The 25,105-nt window shown below is 41.1% G+C and overlaps 1 protein-coding gene across 1 annotated transcript in view; it reads left to right on the top strand.

The window, feature by feature from the left end:
- The window catches only part of LOC134611598 (PML-RARA-regulated adapter molecule 1-like), a 97,696-nt gene that overhangs the window by 29,098 nt on the left and 43,493 nt on the right, over positions 1 to 25,105 (top strand). The window contains exon 3 of the mRNA XM_063455643.1: positions 5,779 to 5,851. Coding sequence (XP_063311713.1) covers positions 5,779 to 5,851 — 73 coding nt within the window. The remainder of the gene's footprint in view (positions 1 to 5,778; positions 5,852 to 25,105) is intronic.

Raw genomic sequence — 25,105 nt, 5'->3', positions numbered from 1 at the left:
TTTGTGTGTCAGCATGTCTGTGTGTCAGTATGTGTCAGTATGTCTGTGTGTGTGTCAGTATATCTGTGACAGTATATCTGTGTGTGTGTCAGTATGTTTGTATGGCAGCATGTCTGTGTGTATGTCAGTATGTCTCTGTGTGTGTCAGTATATCTGTGTGTGTGTGTGTGTGTGTGTGCTTGCAATCATGCCAACACCACATACAAACATATTCCACAAAAACAAATCAATGCATTTTTGGAGTTGCATGACAGATGGGGATCTACCTTTTAATCACCCGTGCAACAGGGAGACCGCCAAGAATTCTTGCACCTCTCTACTTTAGGTCCGCCACTGTGTTGAGGTGGAGGACGTGATTGCATGCCTGGGAAGGGGGGACAGGGTCCAGGGGGCGCTAAGCAAATGCTTTGCCCAGGGTCCAGTCATTATTAAAGACAGCCCTGCATATATACGTACAAATACAATGATACAAAGCAATTACAGTAAAAATAACACAAGCAGAATACGGCAGCATACACACCTCGATTTATAAAAAAATAGGACTGGCACGCTACAGGACATCACAATCCTATATCGGCACAGTGCTGCTAAAAGGTTGCCTACCCCTGATCTAGTGGCTGTTCTCAGAAGACTAGTGACTGGGCAGCTACCGTCTTGACCTCAAGCCTCGAGATAAGTGGGACTAGAGCTCTGTAATTGAAATTGCATATCGTGGGAAAGCCCTTACTTATGAGTCACATTTATGATTCACATTTTTTTCATAGTTTGTTTGACATCCAGTCCTTTTTTTGCTTAAATGTGACTTAATGTTTCTATGAATTTTTTTTACTTGGCCTGTTTTGGGGGTCAAGAAAAAAAGTTTTAGGAAGAAAGAGGACAAATATAAAAATATATATATATATTTGCTGCTGTTCCCTATTATCAGGGAGAAGTGGTTTAGACAGGGTTTTATTTTATTGGGAGGTGGCTAAGGGCTTGGGAACTCCTAGCCGCCCAGGGGTTGTACATATGTTTTTTTGGTAGTAGACAATGGCACCTCTACCACCCTTTTTATATTTAGTTGTAGCTGCCACTCACCGCCAATAAGACATTAGGTCCCCCTATTTATTATTAATATTAGAGCTGCCACCCAACGGTAAGACTTGGAAAAGGGGAATAGGCCCCTTAATTATTATTATTCCCTTAAGATAAAATAATTCCTCTTGGGAATGATTGTGATTGCTGTATCTCGCGTGTTTAAAGGTATAGGGTCCTTTCTCTGTTCCTGTGTGTCCAACTTGTCTGGTTACAACTACATGTCTGTTTGTCCACCCACTGTAAAGCGCTACGGAATTTGTCGGCGCTATATAAATAATAACATAATTATAATAATAATAATCTGATAGTGGTAAAAATGCAGGGAAAAACTATTGGAGAAATGGAATCGTGATTCAACATACATAACAGTTCATTGTCTACCATTAATATTTTGATAAATTTCAAGACATGAGATTGTAATTTTCTCCTAAGTTCTATATTGAGTTTTGCCAACTGGGATAATACGAAATCACATATTTATAAAATGCACATATTATTAGTGATCTTGCTAGCATAAGTAATTCATACTCTTACTGTGATTTTTGTTTATACTATACTCTGATAATAAGTAGACCTTTCTCTATCACAGAGGTTACATACATACTTTGTATAATTCTATCAAAAACGTACACTTTCATTTCAACTAATTAGTCATTTGGCCCTTAGTTTCCTCTATCATAGAACACATTTTTTTTCCCTTTATTATTGACTTGCCCTTCCTCTATTTCACAGTTATCTGCTTATTTTAATGAATCTCTATCTATTAAAATAATTGCAGTTTCAAGGAGCAGTCTAGGCACCATAAACACTGCAGACATATGTAGCCCCCATACTTAGTCAAACTGTTTTTGAGTGGTTTGGCCAAAACATGGGGGCTGCGTATTACCCACAGCTCTGCTACAACTTTCCAGAGTTGCTAATCTACTGTCTGTTGTTTATTGCACAATCTGAGTAAATGTAAAACGTTTTACATCATGTGTTTGTCTACTTGTCCATTGTGTATTCATATTGGAGTTACCTGGACTAGTGCAAATTAATATTAATGTGTGAATTAAAATGTATGTGTAATTCAATGATTTCTGACATTGTATGGAGATAAACCAACAAAGGAAAATGAAACAAAGAGAAGACTGAATGCTGCAGTATTATTATTATTATTATTATTATTATTATTGCCATTATATAGCGCCAACAGATTCCGTAGCGCTTTACAATATTATGAGAGGGGATTTAACTATAAATAGGACAATTACAAATAAACTTACAGGAACAATAGGTTGAAGAGGACCCTGCTCAATCAAGCTTACATTCTATAGGAGGTGGGGTGTAAACCACATTAGGACAGGAATTTGCAATCAAATAAGGTGGGCTGCCCTTTAGGACAGGGCAAGAGACAGGTATGTGAGGTAGGGGTTAGTCTTGGAGGCCATAAGCTTTCCTAAAGAGATGGGTTTTAAGGCACTTCTTAAAAGATGCGAGACTATGGGAGAGTCTGATGGCGGTATGCAGGCTATTCCATAGGAAGGGAGCCGCCCACGAGAAGTCCTGCAAGCGCGAGTTGGTCATACGGGTGCGGACAACGGACAGGAGGTGGTCACGGGCAGAGCGGAGAGACAGAGAAGGTACATACTTATGGATCTGTGAGGAGATATAAGAGGGGCTAGAGTGGTTCAGTGCTTTATAGGTGTGAGTTAGTACCTTGAATTGACTCCTATAGCATACAGGAAGCCAATGTAAGGGCTGGCAGAGGGGTGAGGTGTGAGAGAAACGACTAGAGACGAAAATCAGTCTAGCAGCAGCGTTCATTACGGACTGTAGGGGTGCAGTATGGCTTTTGGGAAGACCAATCAGGAGAGGGTTACAATAATCCATGCGGGAAATTACTAGAGCATGGACAAGCTCCTTGGTAGTATCTGGTGCAAGAAAAGGGCGGATGCGGGCTATGTTTTTAAGATGGAATCTACAGGATTTGGCAACATGCTGGATGTGAGGCTCAAAGGTGAGACCAGAGTCAAGTATGGCGCCAAGACAGCGCGCTTGCAAGGATGGACTGATGTTGGTACCACAAACTTGAAGGGAGAGCGAAAGAGGAGGATCAGTATTAGGAGGAGGAAAGACAAGGAGCTCAGTTTTTGAGAGATTGAGTTTCAGAAAGCGGGAGGACATCCAGTCAGAGATGGAAGAAAGGCAAGCAGTGACACGTTGCAGGATGGCAGGGGAGGTAATACGTTTGCCAAGAGAGGCAGTATAAAGAGAAAATAGAAGGGGACCAAGGACGGAGCCTTGGGGGACTCCAACCAAGACAGGGCGAGGGGAGGAGGTATCATTAGAAAAAGAGACACTGAATGAGCGTTGGGAGAGATAAGAGGAAAACCACGAGAGGACAGAGTCACAGAGACCAAGCGATTGAAGAGTTTGAAGAAGGAGAGCAAGATCAACGGTGTCAAAGGCCGCTGAGAGGTCAAGAAGAATTATGGAGTAGTGGCCTTTGTATTTAGCTGCGATTAGGTCGTTAGTAACTTTGATAAGGGCAGTGTCTGTAGAGTGGAGAGGGCGGAAGCCAGATTGAAGGGGGTCAAGTAGAGAGTTGGAATTTAGGAAATGAGACACACGGGTAAAGACAAGTCTTTCCAGAAGCTTTGAGGAAAAAGGGAGCAGGGATATGGGACGGTAGTTAGAGAGGGTGGATGGCTCGAGGGATGGTTTTTTTAGTATAGGTACTACAGTGGCATGTTTAAGGTCAGCAGGGACGATGCCAGAAGAGAGCGAGCAGTTGAAGATGTGTGTTAGAGAAGGCACGAGACAAGTGGAGAAAGATCTGATAAGGTGAGATGGGACAGGATTGAGTGGGCAAGTGGTGGGGCGAGAGGAGCAAAGAAGAGCAGCCACCTCTTGGTCAGTAGCTGGGGAGAATGTCTGAAGGGTAGGAAAGGCATGATCTATGTGTGATTGAGAAACAGAAAGGCAAGGAGGGGAGAATTCTTTCCTTAGCTGTTCAATCTTGTCAGTGAAGTAACATGCAAAGTTATCAGCAGTAAGGTTAGTTTTGGGGGTGGCCACAGCAGGGCGAAGAAGAGAATTAAAGGTGTCAAAGAGACGCCTGGGGTTGCGGGAACATGAACTAATTAGAGAGGAAAAATAGGACTGTTTGGCAAGGGCAAGGGCTGCACTGTATGAACACAATATGAATCTATAATGGAGAAAGTCTGGGTACGAGACTTCCTCCAGGAGCGTTCAGCACAACGGGAGCATCTTTGCAGGTAGCGCATTGATTTAGTATGCCATGGTTGGGGGCGGGTCCTCCTTGAGGTGCTTGTGTGGAGTGGCGCTGCAGTGTTCAAGGCAGATGTAAGAGTAGAGTTATATATGGAGATGGCCAGTGAAGGACAGGAGAGGGAAGGGATGGAGTTGTGAATCAATGTCAGCTGACAACTGTTGGAGATCAAGAGAATTAAGGTCCCTCCTGAGTTGAGGGGGGTTAGGCTGAGTATGCATTGACCTCGTAAAACACACAATATGTTTTTGTTTATACTTTACTGTGTGGAACAGTTGAGCAAATAGATGTCAAAATATTTGACATTTGTAAGAATAAAAGCCACAAAAACAGACCAGTCTAATATTGAGTGATGTGACATATACGACCAATCAGGGTGAATCAAGGTCACAGGAAATGAAGCAGAAGAAGTTAGAAAACTGATAGGAGAGAAGAAGATGAAAAAGGCTCTCCTCTCTCTGCATATCAGGTGGGATGTGTTGTGGATGTGGACTGAATATTGTCTGGAGAATGTTGAGCTGAGCTGAATATTCTGAAGTATTTTCTGGGCGATTCATCATCAAAGATATATGCATTGAGTAAGATGCTCTGAAAAGGCAGTGGGAAGGAACAAGACCTATCCAACTGTTTCTCCTAAATTCGCAACTAGTAACCCAGGAAAGTGTGTTAAAGTGATTAGTGATCTCTGATTGTGTTGCAATTAGAAACTCTCTGCTTGTGTTGCACAAGGTCCACTGGTAAGTCTTGGACGTATTAATTCGTTCAGGTATGGTTTAAAAAAAATGATTAGGATGAACCAGCTGAAAGCAATTTTTTGAAAAAAGTCTAGTTGCAATGGAAAATTTTTTAGGTGGTAGATGGTCTGTCTATTTATTTTTGTATCTGTGGTGATCGTTCACATAGGAAAGAAAGGGGAGAAGAGAACAGAGAGATGGATCAAGTAGCAGCTGCTTCTATTATAATTAAATGCATGTAAAAGGGATATTCTAAGTTCCAAAATGACTTTAGCTCAATGAAGTTGGTTTGTGCAGCACTGCACTAGGAAGCATCTCTAGTGGCCATCTGAGAAGTGGTGACTGTAGACTGTAGGCAACCTGTGATTTTGTTTTCGTAATATATAGATTTTAATATTTTTATTTTTGAAACTGCTTCCTCTAACAAAAAAGTGAACAATACAACAGATGTACTGGGTAAGGTTTATTTAAAAAAACGTATGTCAGCATGCATGCATAGAACCATCAATATCTTTAACAATAATAATAATAATATAATAATAATTTTGAGGTGTTAGTCTCAATTTTTAAGTGGAGCCAAACTATTAAACATATATTTGCACACATTTTCATTACAGTAGGTGCCTTGCAACAAAAGATGGGCTAATCAAAGTGCATATTTATTAATCTTTTATATTTCCCTTTTCTTGTTAGATTTAAGATTGTCTGCATCCCAACCTAATCTTGCGACAGGCTCTCCAAAGCGCAACATTTGGACGCCAACAGAGTGAGTACCAGAAACCAGCAATGTGCTAGATGTAATTGAACCTTCTGGCAGTTAGGAGGATAATAAACACCTGTCATAAAATCTAAAATCACTCACATGATAAGATATAATATTATTAACCATAGATGCCATAAAAATAAACCCATGAAGCCCTGTCTTGGTAACAAGCAATAAAGATGTGATATTAAAAATACAGTATTATTTCTCTACTATCCGAGTGCGTGGATACAATTTTTAACTGTTTCTCCAAAACATCTAAATGCTCACTGGATAGTAGCATCCTGTAAGTCTTAAATGCTCTAAGTCCAAATACCTCAGAAAATGTATATATTCTCTACCAGAGGTCTAGAAGTCTGAGGTTTTTGTGCAGTATCTTAGCTGTTCCCACAATTGCACTCTTCTGGACAGCAATCTCAGATGAATAACCTGGAATCTGCTGAAGCCACTCCCCAAGCCCAGCAATGTGTTGGATTGTTTCAGAGGCTTCTTTACACAGTCTGCACCTTGGGTCCTGTCTGGTGTGGTAGACCCCTGCTGTTCCTGTGCTGTTAGGATTGGTGCATCAGTGCTGCCTTTCAGTCCTGCATTTTACAATCACTGGTAGGAATTCGTAATGTGAGCTACATCCACTATCTGCCACATGAAGAGGTTTGTCTTGCCAAGAAACCTTCTCCTTTTCTGCGTCTTCTATCTGTTGTTGTCTCAGGCATTCCCTTAGCAGTTCATCTTTGTGAGCCATCTTCATGATTTACTTGAGGATGCTCTGTGTTTTCATTAAGGACTGTGGCCTTGACACTCATCAGGCCTCAACCTCCTTCCGGGTGGTGTACAGTTTCTGGGTCTGAACTCCTTCTGAACTTCTTCTGTCCTGATTACCTTCCCTCTTTTTGTTATGATACGCCCACTCTTATCTAGTCCAAAATACATTGTTATGTCCTTGCTGTATATCCTAATTTGGTAGGTCAGTGAGTCAATGTTCCTTATCTTGGCATACAGCTTGATGTAATCCATGTTAAGTAGGTGGCTGATACTCTTGAACCTATGTCCGTATCCACTCTTCATGGTGATCTGTCTGAGAGAGTTGAGGTCTATGCAGAACAGCATTGGGGATAATGCATCACCTAGCTATATGACACATTTGATGTTTACTTGTGTTATTGTCCTGGAATTCTCTTCTAGAGTTGTTTTCCATTTGCCCATCAAGTTCTTCATGTAGGCTTTTAGTGTCTTGCTGGCCTTGTATAGGGCCAAGCATTCCAGTATCTATATGTCTGGCATTGTGTCAAAGACTTTCTTGTAGTCAAACCAGGCTGTGCACATGGTCTTAATCCAGTGTGCCTGCTTGGTCTACCAGCAGTTGGTGTTTTGATCAGTTGGTGTTTTGATCCTCTGGTGTTGTTTCCTATCCCCTTTTGAGTATTGTGCATGTACTGACTCATATGCACATTGATCATGGAGGCTATGATGCCTGACAGTTGTGAGACAGCAGGTGATTGGTCAGTAATTAGATATTGTTGTTCCCTTGTGAGGGTCCTTCATGACCAGTATTGTTCTGCCTTGTGTTAGCCAGAAAGGGTAGGAGCCTGTTGCTAGTAGTAGGTTTGTTGGTGATGCTAGGTGTTCATGCAGCATTGTTAGTTTCTCAAGCCCTGGGTCCGACCAATGGTACATGTAGGCTAGTCGTTGCTGGATATCTCCCACTGTTCTGGGAACATGCAGTGGTCTGTTTTCAGATGTAGTAGCCACCGGGCCTTGGTGTTATGTGATGCTTCTATCTCCCAGATATTCTTCCAGTGTGGTTCAGTCTCTGCTCTGGGTCATCTTGGGTGGATATGTGGTTCTCTGCAGCTATGCATATACCTTGGATGGTTCTTTGGTAATCTTGACATTTTTACTCTTCATCCCTGCTCTCTGGTGTTACTGGACAATTTGGTTGCCAGTGCTGCCAGCCTTTGCTTAGCTGTTTCCAGTGCCTCTAGTATGGGCATAGTCATGTATTACCTTAGTAACCAGATTATTTTCTTGATCTTTCCACCTCTGTGAAGTTGATCCAGCTTACTAACTTCCTTATGTGTTGGCTTCCAGTCTTTAAAGAACACTATTGTGTCAGGAAGATAAACATATATTCAACACAGTAAAGGAGGAGACTATATTTAAAAGAAGAAAAACTACCACAACAAGAGGACATAGTCTTAAATTAGAGGGACAAAGGTTTAAAAATATCAGGAAGTATTACTTTACTGAGAGGGTAGTGGATGCATGGAATAGCCTTCCAGCTGAAGTGGTAGAGGTTAACACAGTAAAGGAGTTTAAGCATGCGTGGGATAGGCATAAGGCTATCCTAACTATAAGATAAGGCCAGGGACTAATGAAAGTATTTAGAAAATTGGGCAGACTAAATGGGCCGAATGGTTCTTATCTGCCATCACATTCTATGTTTCTATGTTTCTATAGTGCTGAAGTGGCTGTTTAGGTGACAGACTCCCTTTTTGTGTAGTAAAAATAATTTCATCACCTTTTCTTGGATGCTGCATCCGTCTCACCATGGCTGGCCCTGCCAGGCTCTGGCTCCATGGTTGAGATCATCAATCTTGATGATTTCAGCCAATCCAATGCTTTTCCATAGGCTACAGCACACACACGGCAAAAACATCACGCTGCCCCAATCAGCAATTAATGAAACAATGCATCTCTACGGTTAGCGTTTCCATGCAGAGCATGGCAACACTGAACATAGGTGCTGCATATTGTGCAGCACTAGAATAGGAAAAAACTCTAGAGGCCGTCTGAGTGACAGCCACTAGAGGTTCTACTAGCCAACAATGTAAACATTGCCTTTTCATAGAAAAGGCAGTATTTACAGTGCTAACACTGCAGGGACAGGCTATAGACACCATAACAACTACATTAAGCTGTAGTGGTTCTGGTGACTGTAGTGTTCCTTTAATCTTTATGGTGGGCATTGTTTCTTCCTCAGCCTGATCCTATAGTCAAGCAGTTGGAGAACCTCTAATGCTGTGGCATATATGAGCTTGTTGGTCTCTGTGATGGTGTTGGTTGGGATTGTGGACAGTGCCTCATTAACCGCTACTAGCATACTGTCTGGTGGCAGTTACAGTGATCTTTGGTCATCTTGTCTGGTGTCAAGGACTGCTAGCTTTTCTATGATCATCTTACTTATACCTGCTGTTATGCCATGTTGGGGCAGAGATTAAGGTTGGCAACCTTCTATAAGTATCAGTGTATGTATGGTAATTTCCTACTCCTTATGGCTCATACATGATGTTTTGTGTAGTCCATGATTCCAATTGTGACACTAGCTTCCTCTTGACAATGTTCAAACGTTGTGCAACTAGCTGTTTTGATGTAAGTGTAGATGAAGGTCTCTTATTCTTCCACAGCTCCCACACACGTTTCAGGTAGCCTCTCATTTGGTCTGCTTTTGCAGTAGCAGTAATGCAGGTCAAGGTTTTCACTTCATGAATGGTTTGTTCCAATAGCCCACTTGTCATCATATTGCCCTGGATCCTTAGCATCTGACGCGAATCTTGTTAATCCGGGCAACGTCTGATCCAGCATGACTCTCTTTGTTCGTGTTGTTCGAGTTAGTTTCTGTTACTCTCTTATTATTGAGGTGGACGGGTAATATTACCACTGTGCTAACCAGAATATATATATATATATATATATATATATATATACACACACAAGGGCAAACCTAGAGCATGTGGCACCCGGGACAGGTCCTGTGTTTGGAACCTGCTCCCTGCTTCCCCCCCCCCCCCACAAAAAACAAACAAACAAAAAAATAAATTGTTAAAATGTGTTCCCCTCTCAGCCCCCTTCTACAAAACCCCTGTCCTGCCCCTCTCCTACAAAACCCCTGTCCTGCCCTCTTTCTACGAACCCCTGTACTGCCCCCTTCTACAAAACCCCTGCACATTCCCTTCCAAAAATCCCCTGCTCAGCCCCCCTTGTACAAAACCCCTGTCCCAATACAAAACCCCTGCCCCCTTCTACAAAATCCCTACACCCCCTCACACACAGTTACAGGCAGACAGTGACACGCAGTTACAAGCAGTTACAAGTCACACATATTGTCACAGGCAGTCATACACACAGTTACAGGCGGAGAGTTACACACACACACACACACAGAGTCAGTTACAAGGAGTAACACACAGATAGTCACACGCATGTTACAGGCAACATTACACAGTCACAGGCAGTCAGTCCCACACACATAGTTACATGCCGACAGTCACAAACACAGGCAGGCTGTCACACACAGTCACATGCAGACAGGTAAACACACCCAGTTACAGGCATGCAGTCGCACACACACATTCACACAGTTACAGGCAGACAGTTACACACACACACTTACAGGCATGCAGTCACACAGACACACATACACACAGTTATAGGCAGACACACACACACAGTTACAGGCATGCAGTCACACACACACACGGTTACAGGAAGTCAGTTACACACACACACACACATACACATGGTTACAGGAAGACAGTTACACACACATACACACACACACATAGTTACGGGCAGACAGTTACACACACACATACACACAGTTACAGGCAGACAGTTGCACACACACACACACACACACACAGTTACAGGCAGACCGTTACACACACACACACACACACACACAGTTACAGGCAGACCGTTACACACACATACATACATACACACCGTTACACACACACACATACCAACAGTTACAGGCAGGCAGACAGTCACACACACACACACGCTCTTACTTACAGACAGTGTGGACTGGAGGAGGAGTGGAATCACTGAAGTCCTTCCCTGGAGCCTGTTAGTTGGAGAAGCAGGGATTCCATCTTGCTGCACCTCCATGTGCAGCAGTAACAGCAGCGGGTAAGGGTTGTGTTAAGCCTCGCCCCGCTGGTGGTTTGGCTCCGTTCCCGAATTTTAGTAGCTCCGCCCCCTCTTTCCTTCCGTGCGGCAAGTTCAGCTGGTAATTACTGGTCTCTGCGAGTGAGCTGTGCCGGCCGTCCGGCACCCTAGCTGCCATGGGGCACAGCTCACACATCCCCCTCCAGCCCCCAGACCAGGCCATGGCACCCCCTTACCTGGTGCCAACATTAAGAGTTTTTCTGAGGATTTATCGTAAATGGATTTTGAGTTTGAATATGTTTTGTGACTGGTTCACCATGAGGTTACTCAATTTACTTATATCAGCTGTGTGGTAATGGGATATGTTGTAAATGTGTACGGAATGTTCATTGTCAATACTTGGTAATCCACTGCATGGCTTTCTCTAAACTGTATTGCTCAATCACGTCAGGAAATTCTGTTTACTTGAAATCACTTCAAAATAGTGGAATCACTCAGATTTCATTACGTTTTTATACTTGCTATTATAAAGTGGCTTTTCCTTTAAATGCATATGAACAGATTATCCAAATTCTATCTGTGAAATTTTAGATGGGATACGTTTAAGGCTATGCTTGGGAAACCTTTATCCCTTTTTAAACCCCCAGGTTTTAACATTTTCCCTGATATCAATTACGTTTGTGACTTATTCGCTCATATAAGAGGTTTGTCTTTCTTAAGCTCTGGGGAAACTGATCAGAATTTCCCAGCTTTTCTCGGGTTATGATAGACAGAGTACTCTTTGTTTTCTTGGAAATATGGATTAAAAGATCAGTTAGGGGAAAAGTTGCCTGTGAGTTTCCTTAAATTGAGCAACTTCAGTAAAGGGAAGGATTAATACATTTTTATGATATATTGACCACATCACAGTAGGATCTCATGTTCTTCTGGTAGATACTAGTGTCCTTTCTTGTGTGATAAAACCAGCTGAATTACAGGAAAAACTTTTCTTTAGTTACTTCTTGCCGCTACTACAGTTTCACAGGGGAATTAAAGGGACACTGTAGTCACCAGAACAACTACAGTAGTTAGTAGGTGAGTATAGACAGTCCCTGCAGGCATTTTCATGCAAACACTGTCTTATCAGAGAAAAAGCAGTGTTTACATTAAAGCCTAGGTACACCTCCAGTGACCACTCCTCTGATGGCTACTTGAGGTGCTTCCTGGGGCAGTGTTACACAGGAGATCCTTAAAACCCCTTTACACTTACCTTTCTCCAGCGCCGGCCTCCCTCGGCGCTGGTGACCTCTCCTCCCTCTGCCGACGTCAGATCCGAATGAGCATGCACGCGCATTCAAACCGCCCATAGAAAAGCATTACTCAATGCTTTCCTATGGATGTCCAGCGTCTTCTCACTGTGATTTTCACAGTGAGAATCGCGGAAGTGCTTCTAGCGGCTGTCAGTGAGACAGCCACTAGAGGCTGGATTAACCCTCAGTTAAACATAGCAGTTTATCTAAAACTGCTATGTTTTCAGCTGCAGGGTTAAAACTAGAGGGACCTGGCACCCTGACCACTTCATTGAGCTGAAGTGGTCTGGGTGCCAATAGTGGTCCTTTAAGTAGAAATGCAAAGTATCAGGATTAATAGGATTGCCAGATCTTTTCGAAGCTTGGCAGAGTGTCTTAGGGAATGATCTAGGTACTCCAAATGTTTATTAGTGGTCCTTACCTGTCATGATAGGGATACTAGGTCCCGAACAGTCTCTTGCAATTGACAGTTTAATATTTAACATTGCATTGCTGTTGAAGTTCATTTTTCACACCAATGAGATATTCATTTGAGGTAAGGACACCTGAATATGCCACCAGAATATGTCCCCTCTAGATTGCATTTTCTGAAGTATGAGGGAAGATATTTTCTCAAAATGTTGGTGTAAGATATACATGGTAGAGGAACATTTGTCAAGCTTCATAGTAGATTGTACACTACAATAAGTTAATCCAGAGCTTGTTGAAAGCTCCACCAATTGTAAGTGGAATTCCACACATTCCTTTTGTACGTCCTGCTTATATCATGAACATACCACACAATTTTTAATTTTTTTTTAAATATACCCATGATATATTCAAGTACGAAGTGCAACCATCTGTGAACTGTGGAAACCCTGGACTGCGTTTATTGGGTTTTTTGTTTGCATAATAGTTTTTTGGTGCACCCTGTATTTGTTATATTCTTTTTGACTGACTACAATGGATTAAACCTGAGATATTTGTGAACTCTTATGTAAACTATTCTTTTGCCAACGTCAGCACTATGAGATATAGATTCAGAAACTTCCCTAGATATTTTATGCTAGATTTTAAGCACGAGTAAAGAGAGAGTGTGAGGAGCCAGATCTATGGAGGAAGTAGCCAGACTGGAGCCAGAAATAATGAAAATGTTTACGTGAGCTATCAAAACTTTTATATAAAAACGTTGACTATATATTTTTTTCCATGCAGGCTATATCAGTCACAGCCCAACTCCTAAATGGTAGAGAATTGAGCAGTGAAAGTGCAGAGGCATTGCCTATACACCAAAATTGCTTAATTAAGCTTAAGTTCCAAGGATTCCTATAGTGTTCCTTAAAGTCATATTTTATGCATTTGTACATGCACTTCAGATACATGGAGGCTATGTGCTAAGTATTGTTGCACAGGTATATCCCAAGATATTTATTATGGTTTTCTTTCCTAAACAAAAACATTTCTCTTTACAGGGTAAACTAATACAAAAAAACCTATAGTTTCAAATGTTAGAGGAGTTCTAAAATTCGCCTTTCTCAAAATATATGGCAATTTAGACACGTACCATGTCAACCCAATAATGCTTACAGAGTCCTCCCGGTGGTTTCTACTGTACTTTCAACATAAGATAAACATGCAGGATGAAAAACATGCACAGCAGGGTTTAATAGTAGTGCTAAAAGACATAAATTTATACAAAAAGTGCGTCCGTCAGTAGATGCAGTTTTGGTGTGACCCCAAATTCCTTTTTTTAGACTCCTTCTGTTAAGCACTACGCAGCCGCAGAGGTTTACAGTTAGACTTAACCACATTGGAATACAAAACCAAGCTGGACCTATAGAAGAAGTTTGAAAAGATTTGTAGGTAGCAAGTGTATGTCTTTTGTTAAAATAAGGGCATGAGGTACCAATATTGATACTCTCTTGTCATGTGGAATGAATAAATCTCTCTAATTCTTGTTAAAAGGCAGCTGATTTTTAGTAACCTTGCAAAAATTTGACACTGTGCATTTTATGTGTACGCCGTTCCCTTGTTATGCACTTTCAATACGTTTATGCCCTAACAGCAGCAGCACCACTGCTAAGAAATTTATGAGTATGCACTCAAATTCCTTTTCTTTTCTAGGGTAAATTAAAACACATAGCTTAAGATTTGTAATAGTTTACTTTGTGATAAGATATCTCTCTACTTCCTGAAAGAAGTTAATGCAAATCTATAATCAAGGTCACGGGGACAGAGGAGTAGCAAAATATCTGACATACAGAAGTGGAAGTATTTTGTTTTTCATTGAAAAATTGTATTTGCCTTCCATGGGTTCCACGCTACCTATTATCCACACAGTGATCTCTTGTTTTAGTGCAAATGTCTGTCCCTACAGAAATAAGGTAGACATTATATTCAAATTCTAAAACTGAGACACAAGCAGAATTAGTGTATTCTTACTAGTAAAATAAAATGTTGCATGCAAGTTGTGAAAGTATCTTAATCACAGCTAGAGTCAAGATGTAAATGTAATGTAAAGTCTGCAAAACATTGGTGTGAATGACACAAAACACATGTACATATAGAAAAGATTTGAGTCATTCAGCTGGTTATTTTTCTTCCCTCCTCAGTTCTAGGTTCCTGTTTGAGGATATTAGTGGTCACTTGCTCGGAATAGTTGTTTACTTCCACCTTCTAGTCGCGGCAGGAGTTGAGTATCAAGCTTGGCAGGAGACTGGATATTCAATAGGTTAACTTTGTAGCATGTAGTCTCTCGTTGGTCCTAACAGTCTTTTGGCTGAGGGATCGTTTCCTTAGTGGTGTGGCAACAACCACAACCTGGAGTTTGCTCCGATTATTGAGTTTATTAAGGAATACAGGAGTAGGGGCTTAGCTGCTGGCTTTCATGGCCCAGGAGGTCAGGAGAGGGGAGGTGCAATGGCCATTTTCCACTGGCCAGAGGCTGGTGTAGCATTTGGCCCTCTAGAAGATGGCACCTCAACCAGTTTGGATGGGTAGTCAGGCAGGTAGAGAGTAGCCTCTTTTTGGGTTAGATACAGTTATTGGGTTCCCTTTACCCTTTAGTGGGGTAACTTGAGAAGAGACTTTGCCAGCCTATAATTATTACTATTATATAAATTAATTTATAAATACATATTACCCCTTTACCCACATTAGGTTAAGAGGTATTCATACTTCCAAGCTCAGTGTCAGCTCCATTTCTTAATTGTATGTTTATAATGTTTCAAAGAATAAATTTGCAATTAAAACATTTATGTCTAGTGAAAATAGTTTGGCTATCAAGTAGTTAATGGCTTACTTAGATTGTTGCTTCCTTAAATTGAGGTTAATTGTGAAGTTCATAAATTGACTCATTTGTGAGCAAGTGCTTTTATTTAGGAATTAAATTGTTTGATAGTATTATTGGAACCTTTTATTAGCTCAGTTACATTGCTGCCGACACACTGTGTGAGCAGAAATCTAAAATTGTGTTTTAACGTTTGTAAACAGTAATAAACTGTACGAGAAGCAGTAACCTTGATTTGATCCACTGTCTAATGATTTTATGAAGAAAAATTATGCTATTTCTCATTGCTCCTGATGAGAGAAAATAGGGAAATCGGGGTACACCCAAAATACTGCTGTAAATACCAGAATTTATACAAAATACAGATTATCTGGACCGGTGGGGGTTATCCCGGTCTCTATTGGTAACACTATCTACACTGCAGTAGCCACTTTACTCCTGGCGGCTGTGCCTGAAACCGCATGGTGAACCAAGATGGCCGCCGCACCGAAACTTCAACTGAGTACAGAAGGCCCAGAGACCCTTCGAGATAAGATTTGACAAGCTCTGCCAAAATTTCTGGGCTCGTATAGCCTGCCGATCAAGCCTTACTGCCTCACGTGTTTGAAGCCGCGACAACTGCGGAGCACTAATGGCTTCACCCCATCCGGACACACCGCAAAGCAGAGCTGACCTGCGACCAGCTGGGCGAGACCCTGACACAGTACCAAAGGTTGGAAAATGGAGGCAGGTGCTTCGAAAACAACGGCAATGCCGTCAACATGGTGCTGACACCCTCATGCTTGCCTCTCATACCCAGTGGGTATAGTGACCCGAGATCAAGTCCTGATGGCGGTCCGACAGGAGACTTGATAGACCAGTGTTTCAGCTTAGGGCTAGAAGGGCACAGATCAGGGGAGCCCCTGTGATCACCCACATCAGGCCACTGTTCACCTTTTGACGGGCACAGGCTGAAATCCCCACAATCTAGATGAAACCCCTACTAAACAGAGGTGTTGGCTACATGTTCATATTCTCATGCCCAGAAGTATCTATTAGGAAGCTACTTGACAACCAATAAGCCTAATTTACCTTATGTCTTCTGAACAAGTTTAGTAGTTCTGATTGTTTATAGCTTAGACATATCTGCCTAGCTTGTTTTCCTATGTTTTTAATATGTCTCATGTCTTGGAAAAAAAAGGTGTCTCTCTTGACATTACCTATATCTATAATAACTGTCTACATGCCTATATTTTGTCAATTCCAACGCATGTATTTCTAAATTCACTACAAAAATAAAGAATAAAAAAAAATATATATGCGAATCCCATAGTTCTATATATATTGTCAGTTTTATTCTGTCGGCCATTTATATTAGAGAAAACTGTTACGTAGGCATCTGTGTTTCATTATAGAATGTAGCAAAGCAAGCCATTTTATGTTGCTCGTTTCTATATGGGGGCTAATCAAAATTACATTTTTATGTCTAACTGTTCCTACAGACAGTGTCCTCCTTCATGCCCCCATACATGACCCTCCCTATCAACACTGCCTTTCATATAGACCACATTCATATAGGCCACATTCACAAACCTAGTTTATACAGTGATTTAGGCAATGTAGAATTACAAGTTAAGCAACCTTACTGACACAGACAGCCATACTGAAACACACATACAAAAAGACATACTGAACCACACAGACATACAGATACACTGACAGACATACTGGCACATATACACACAGACAGATGGACATACTGAAACACACATACACTGACAGACATATTGACAAACACAGACATACAGAACCACACGGACACTGACAGACTCACACATAGACATACAGACATTCTGGCACACATACACACAGACAGACAGACATACTGAAACACACATACAGACATACTGACAGACACACACACACACACACACACACACAGACATACTGACACACTGACAGACTCACACACACCCACACACACACACAGACATACTGACACACTGACAGACTCTCACACACACACACACACAGACATACTGACACACTGACAGACATACACACATACACTGACAGACATGCCCACATACATACATACATACTGAACCACACAGACACTGACAGACTCACACACACAGACATACAGATACACTGACAGACATACTGGCACACTAACACATACACACATACATATATACTGACACACACACACACACACTCAGACACTCATGCAAAATGTGATAACCACCCTCCAGTTTCTTACCTTTTCCTGGAGGGTGGATTCCCTGGGGTCCAGTGGGCTGGCTGGGGTGGCTGGGAGTTAAGCTCTCCCGGCCTGGCCCCCTCGGGTACAGCTTCTTCCTCCCGCGCGGCTCCTGTTTCTGTGGGAGGAAGTGACGCGCGGCTGTCACTTCCTCCCAGCCGGCTGCCGAAAAGCAAGGGCCCGGTCGCGCTGTTAAAGCGCCACAGCGCCCGACCGGGCCCCTGCTGACACAGGCCCACCGGGTGGCCCTAAGTGCATGGGCCACCCGATGGGCCCCCATAGTTTGCTGGCAGAGGGCAAACGGAGCAGCTGTCTTGGGCCCCCCAGCAGGGACAGGGCCCGGGGCAGCTGCCCCGTTTGCCCCGCGTTAAAGACGGCCCTGAACACTCTATGAAGATGGTGGTCAATCCTGACCCTCATATTGTTTTGACTGCTAAACACATACCCTAAATCCCTCACCATCAGATGTTCATGGGTTATGATGTTCAGCACTTTACATTAGTTTCATTCATAAACAATGTGAAGGAAACTGTACAAGGAAATGCCAATGAATGGCTCTTATGTTTTATTTTATGAAATGGAGCTCAATGTAGCCATGACATCGGCTCCTTCATAGAAATCTAAGGATTCCGTAAGAGATAGTGAGAATTAGTATGACATGTGCACTCCAGTTTAGCTTATGCCACACAAGCTTCCTTAGTGATGTATTTCAACAGGAAATGTTTGCAAATCTTTGCAGTTGCAACTAATTAAATTCAACAAGGCAGCTCCTATTTACCTATTCAAATTGTTTTCCTCTAATTGTCACCTAGTATTCTTCCTATCAACAAGTGTATCTCCCTAACATCAAGTATCTCCCCTTCATCCACTGTCTAGTTATCATTCTATGTCACTCACTTCACTCCATAAATCTCCCTCATTCCTTTTCCTATAATTCTCTTGTTATCCAATCTTTCCATCCTTTATTTATCCTACTGCTAATACCCCTTTCCATTTGTCACCTTATTCACTTCCCTCTCTTTCTTAATCAATGTTCCTCTTCCCATGTACTATCATTTTATTTACACCATCTCTCCAGTACTCTTGCTCTGTCTCGATTATCACCCCCCAAAACTTAAATTTGCTGAACCAGCATTACTGATAGTTATGTTGGTGTATCTCGATATGCATTTATACGACATGTTGCTGTTACTTCTTGGAAGTCGGTTTATGGCACAGATATGATCACATACCTTTTTGTTTCCCTTGAAATAAGGTCTACATTATGTGTAAGGGTAGTATAATACCAGGATCATTTGATGCTTCCTTCCAAAGCCAGTCCTTTTACCACTTTATAGATAGTATAGATATGTTACCATTAATAATGACTCCACAGACCACAAGAAATTGAGTTAGGGTAGAAGGTTGCGTTGCATTTCCTGTCTCATGACCCATACCATGAAACCAAAAAAACAACAACTTTTGTTTTTTAAATTTGTTGTCATGTTTGCCACTGAGAAAAATTATAGCTCATGTAATTGTTTTGTATTGATCACAACTTCAATTGTCTTTTGAAAAATCCCACTGTTGGGGGGCGGAGCCAGCTGCAGATCAGAGCAGACACATCTTGTTGAGCTCTGAGCTAAATCCTGCAAGCTACTCAATTTATAAACAGAATTTGGGCACTCACCCTACTGAACACCCGACTACTACCCTGAGGAGACACCATGGGCTGGAAAACAAAAAATCACAGCCTGAAAAGAACCCAATCAGTTGCGACATGGGCGATCTCCTGTGGAGTTCGCAGAGAGCTGCATGGGAGAAGATAGCGCTGAAGGACGAAGGCTTACTCTTCTAATGACGCCTCCATTTATCTCAGAGAAGGGGCATCATCAGGCCTTCCACCCATACACAAGAACAAGTCAACGCCAGCTGGAGAGACAGTCAGGGTAGAGCTGTTGAAAAGTATGCTGGTCGAACTCTGTCAAAACATAGCAGCAGATATGACGTACTATAAAGACGCCATTGCAGGCGCCACCACAAGGCTCACTCAATTGGAGGCCTCTACAGGCACACACGAAACCCATCTCTTCTCAGTGGAACAGAAAATCGTGAACCTCCAAAGACAACAATACAGCTGAAAACGTATGTGGATTTAATGTGGATAAGTGCAAGATAATGCATCTTGGACGTAAAAACCCAAGGGTAGAGTACAAAATATTTGATAGAGTCCTAACCTCAACATCTGAGGAAAGGGATTTAGGGGTGATTATTTCTGATGACTTAAAGGTAGGCAGACAATGTAATAGAGCAGCAGGAAATGCTAGCAGAATGCTTGGTTGTATAGGGAGAGGTATTAGCAGTAGAAAGAGGGAAGTGCTCATGCCATTGTACAGAACACTGGTGAGACCTCACTTGGAGTACTGTACACAGTACTGGAGACCCTATCTTCAGAAGGATATTGATACCTTAGAGAGAGTTCAAAGAAGGGCTACTAAACTGGTTCATGGATTGCAGGATAAAACTTACCAGGAAAGGTTAAAGGATCTTAACATGTATAGCTTGGAGGAAAGACGAGACAGGGGGGATATGATAGAAACATTTAAATACATAAAGGGAATCAACACAGTAAAGGAGGAGACTATATTTAAAAGAAGAAAAACTACCACAACAAGAGGACATAGTCTTAAATTAGAGGGACAAAGGTTTAAAAATAATATCAGGAAGTATTACTTTACTGAGAGGGTTGTGGATGCATGGAATAGCCTTCCAGCTGAAGTGGTAGAGGTTAACACAGTAAAGGAGTTTAAGCATGCGTGGGATAGGCATAAGGCTATCCTAACTATAAGATAAGGCCAGGGACTAATGAAAGTATTTAGAAAACTGGGCAGACTAGATGGGCCGAATGGTTCTTATCTGCCGTCACATTCTATGTTTCTATGTTTCTATGTAACGTCAAGGCAATCAAAGACCAGAGACAGAGTTATAATAGTGGTATACTTGTTTGTGTTACCTACGTTTCTGGAAGGAGCAGACCCCATAGAGCACATAGACCTCAACTACAGTATCTCTGTTTGGTAAAATATTATTATGCCCTGGGGCAGGCACAGGCAACCTTCGTCACTCCATATGGTTTGAACTACACCTCCCATGATGCTTTGCCAGCATTATAGGTATAAAAGCATTATGGGGGATGTAGTCCACAACATCTGGAGTGCCGAAGGTTGCCTATCCCCTCCATAGGGGGATTAATAATTTGTTCTCACCTTTCTATTTCCATGTGTGGTTTTATTTCTTTATAACAAAAATTGATTCCACATGTCCCGATAATATTACCATTGTACCTACATTATTGATGTATTTTGCTTATTTTGTGGCATAGTACTACTTATTGTGTTATTCTCATGTGGGGGGTTACTTTTGTGTCCTGTTTCTGCCCTATTAGGCTTGTGAAAACTTTTGGTAATTATCATTGATTTTTTTAATTTTTTTTTTGTGCCTAATTTTGTCACTTTAATTATAATTGTTTGTTTTTGCCTGTATCTGATATTGGCTTATTAAACCAGGTTAAGTGACTATTGTGGCTTGTTAGATTACTATTTATATGGGTATTTGAGGGAATACCAGTGAGGATTAGCACCCAGATGGTTATGCTTTCTGTTAATTAGTCTCTCCATACTTTGTTTATTGTATTCTCATGTGGAATGCTATAAATGAAGAATTAAAAAAAAAAAAATCCCACTGTCACTGAAACCATGCTAGACGTAGCAGTAAATGTATTCAGTCAAAATCTGCATGTTTGTGCTAAATAATCAACCATTACAAAGTTTACGCTTACCACACAGGATGCAGATGAAATTTGTGAAATTTAGAGATTGTGCAATATAAGTTACCGGATTTGTGGACATAGCACCACGTGTTGTTCCTCATTCTTTGGATGTGTCCTGCCATTATAGAAAAAAACAAAAACTATTTCTAAAACTTGTATTTATATTTTGATTTAAAAAAAAAAAAAGATTATTTAAAAATTAATATTAGGGCGCCAAGCAACAAAGTTGCATGAAAAGCTTTCCTGGCCAATCACAACAGCATCTCTAATGGGTTAAATTCCTCTACTGGGAATGCAGGACAGGACGTGTATAGTATTTCATTTCAATAAATACTCTCCCCGGGTTAGTCTTTTTCTTCCTGTCCACTCCAGCTGAAGGCTTTTTACTTTTAGAGCAAATATTATTATTATTTTTTTTGTTCGTGGCTTACCTACCATAATATATCATGGCAATCACAGGGGTTTCTCTCTCCCCTGAAGAATTTAGTAAATAACCCGTTATATTGGACTACCTAAACCAAAACAGATGAACTGAAAACATTTCTCTAAATCTGCTCAGCTTTCACTTTGACTACTCTGGCCTTCAATTCACTTAGTAAATAGCCCTTGTCTGATAATGTGGGAAACAGAGACACATAAATAGACAAAATTAAACAAAGACTGAACGAAACAACATGAAAAAAAAAAAGTCACGCACCTGGACAACTAAAGAAGTATGGGATTTATTCACTAAACGTTACTTTGTGTATTGAAAGCCAAATTAAGAAATTACAAATTAGGTGAGAAGGGAAAAATGTAAAAAAAAAAAAAAAAAAAAAAAGAAAGAAAGAAAAATGTAAAAAAAAAAAAAAAAGAAGTAAAATTGATGAATTGCGGTGCTGCAATGTGACTGTAGTGATGCTATCAGCTCTAAAATATATACACTAAAGGGAAAGACACATTTATTGCTGGTAAGAGTCTCTAATTCTGGAATTGTCACAGCGTTGCTATTTCAGTCTGAATTTTGCAATCAATTTTTAATTCATATAAATTCACTGTTTATCCTTCTGCGGTGATGAGATGCTGAAAAGACTGTTTTGTTTCATTTCTTTCTCTTTTCGATTTTTTTGTATCTTTTTTTTCCAATTATATCTCTAACTGTTTCTCATTTATTTTTATAATCTCTGTGTCTCAAAAAGATATACAATGGAAAACAGACAGACACAAATCAGATTAGTAAGAGACAGAGGAATGCCCTTGATGGAGCAACAAAATGTGGGAGTTACACCAGCTCTTTTTTCATTCTCTGTATTATCCTATTGGGTGATTATACATTATGTCCCCCTTAACGAAAAAATAAGTCTTAAATAAAGTTAATACTTTCCACAACTCTTTTTGGTGTCAGAACAGCTGTGTGAGGTCCAATGACAGGTTTCTCCTGGACAAGCCTGTGAATGGACAGTTTTTCCAGCTCAGAGCGCACGCATGTATTCTGAACCGTGAAGGAGGGATTGGGAAGGAGGGAAGGAGGATTTAAAAAAAAAAAGTGGATGGGTGGGAGAGAGGGAGTAAGGGGAAAGCAATTTTCCCATTGCAGGCGATCTGGCTGGAAAGGAAGTAGATTATCTTCTCTGTGCAGTGTGCACTGATGACAGATGTAAAATATGCACAGAATTGACATTAAATAACCTGGAACCTGGAGTTCCTACCTACCTAACTCATGTATGCTAAGGATGTAACTAGCCCCTGGCACACAAGTGCAGATTACACTGCACTGCTAAGACACTGCACATGCATAATCGTACCACCATGACCACTTCAAATCACTGAGGTGGTCATGGTAGTTAGAGTAACCTTTTAATGGCATGAGAGGTGTGTTTATATTGGCCCTCCATTTCAACTTTCATGTGAAGTTAGCCTCTCCACAGCAATTTAGAGTTTAATTCTAGCTGTTTCTTATAAATGCAGTGTGAACACTTAGATTATCTTCCTTTGTTTCTCAAGGTCAATAATATGTAACAAAACTCTGTTTTCCACAATGAAACGGGATTACGTTGCTGTGAGCAAACTGAATCAGGCACTCATTTCTGTCTTTAAAGCTTAACTTTTTATAAGAATTTTAATAAAAACTCAGTCACACATACAACAAAATTACAATAACGATACATATTAAATGCTGTATTTACATGTTTGGCACTTGAAAATGTGAGAAGTGAAAGGAAATAAATTAAGAACTGAAAATAAAATAATTACCATAGAAAAACAGAGTAAGACTATCTATATGCAAGAATACTAATATGGGGGATCTAAATTCACAATCAGTCTGTTTCTTTATGAAGCATCTTTTAAAGGGACACTATAGTCACCAGAACAACTACAGCTTATTGTATTTGTTCTGGTGACTATAACCAGCCCTTTAGGCTTTTTGCAATAAACACTGTGTTTTCAGATAAAATTCAGTGTTTACATTACAGCCTAGGGATACCTCCACTGGCCACTCCTCGGATGGCTGCTAGAGGTGCTTCCTAGGGCAGTTCTGCAAATTGTGCAGCATTACCATCCAGTGTCTCTACCCTCTGCATGGAAACACTGAACTTTCCTCATAGAGATGCATTGATTCAATGTATTTCTATGAGGAGATACTGATTGGCCAGGGCTGTGTTTGGTTTGTGATGGTTCTGCCCCTGACCTGTCTCCTTGACAGTCTAAGCCAATCCAATGCTTTACTAAGTAAATCACCATGATTGGTATTGAGCAACACTTCTGATGATGTCAGCCAAGCAGGCAAATCAGGGGCAGAGCCAGCACCAGCAGACTGGAATTAAGGTAATATTATACTATATTTAGGGAGGGAAACGGGGGCAGGAAGGCTAGATGGTGTTTTTAATACGTTAGAGTCAGGAATACATGTTTGTGTTCCTGATCCTATCGTGTTCCTTTAATATGGCTCAATCTTGGCTACCCAATAGTAATTATATATAATCAGAAATATTGTGTAGTTAGCAATACTAGGAAAACTACAACAACTACTGTTGTTATTGACAATATTGTAACAGTACAACCCTATCCTTTCATAAATATTTGCTGAAAGCCTTAAAATAGGAATAAAAAAAACTTGATGACAGGCAGGCCAATATAAAATAAAGTTAATGGAAGAATTGCATGTGCTACAAGACTCCAATTTATCTATGCATTACAGTCAATAAGACCCCTATTAGAAAATATATTATCCTGTAAGGAGTCTTTTGCTGTATTTTAAACACATGGTGCATGATGGTGCTTCTCACCTAGTGCCTACCTTAGCCATAACAGGGTTACTGTATTGACAGAAAAAGACATGATGGAGTAAAATGGTGAAAGTCACTTATAGATCTAAACTACACTTTAAAGAAAAGGCACAATTGGGGGGGCGTGTCCTGACCGCGATAAGATGGCCGCTTGAGCTCTGAGCTCCGCAACACGAGCCAGGCAATCCGACCCAAACCAGCACACAGCTCGGACTGATAGCCACACAAGCCGTCATGCCACACTCCAAGACACAGAGACACACCGACAAGATCGACAAAATGAATTTTTTCACCCAAAAAAAGCCGCCAGCCTCACAGCAAGCCGAACCAGGCCTTCAAGATGGCGCCGGGTACTCCGGCGGGAGCAGCCCCCGCTCAAATCTGGACACACAGTCCGAAATGGGGCTCACAGACTCACTACTACAAGCAGCCCTGGACAAACAATCAACTTAGCTGATCGCCACCTGGCAAGAAAGTGTGGCCGAGATCAAGCG

This window comes from Pelobates fuscus, chromosome 5, assembly GCF_036172605.1.
Source record: "Pelobates fuscus isolate aPelFus1 chromosome 5, aPelFus1.pri, whole genome shotgun sequence".
Lineage (NCBI taxonomy): Eukaryota > Metazoa > Chordata > Amphibia > Anura > Pelobatidae > Pelobates > Pelobates fuscus.
Note: the sequence above shows the minus strand (reverse complement) of the source record. Positions and strands in the feature narration are given on the sequence as shown.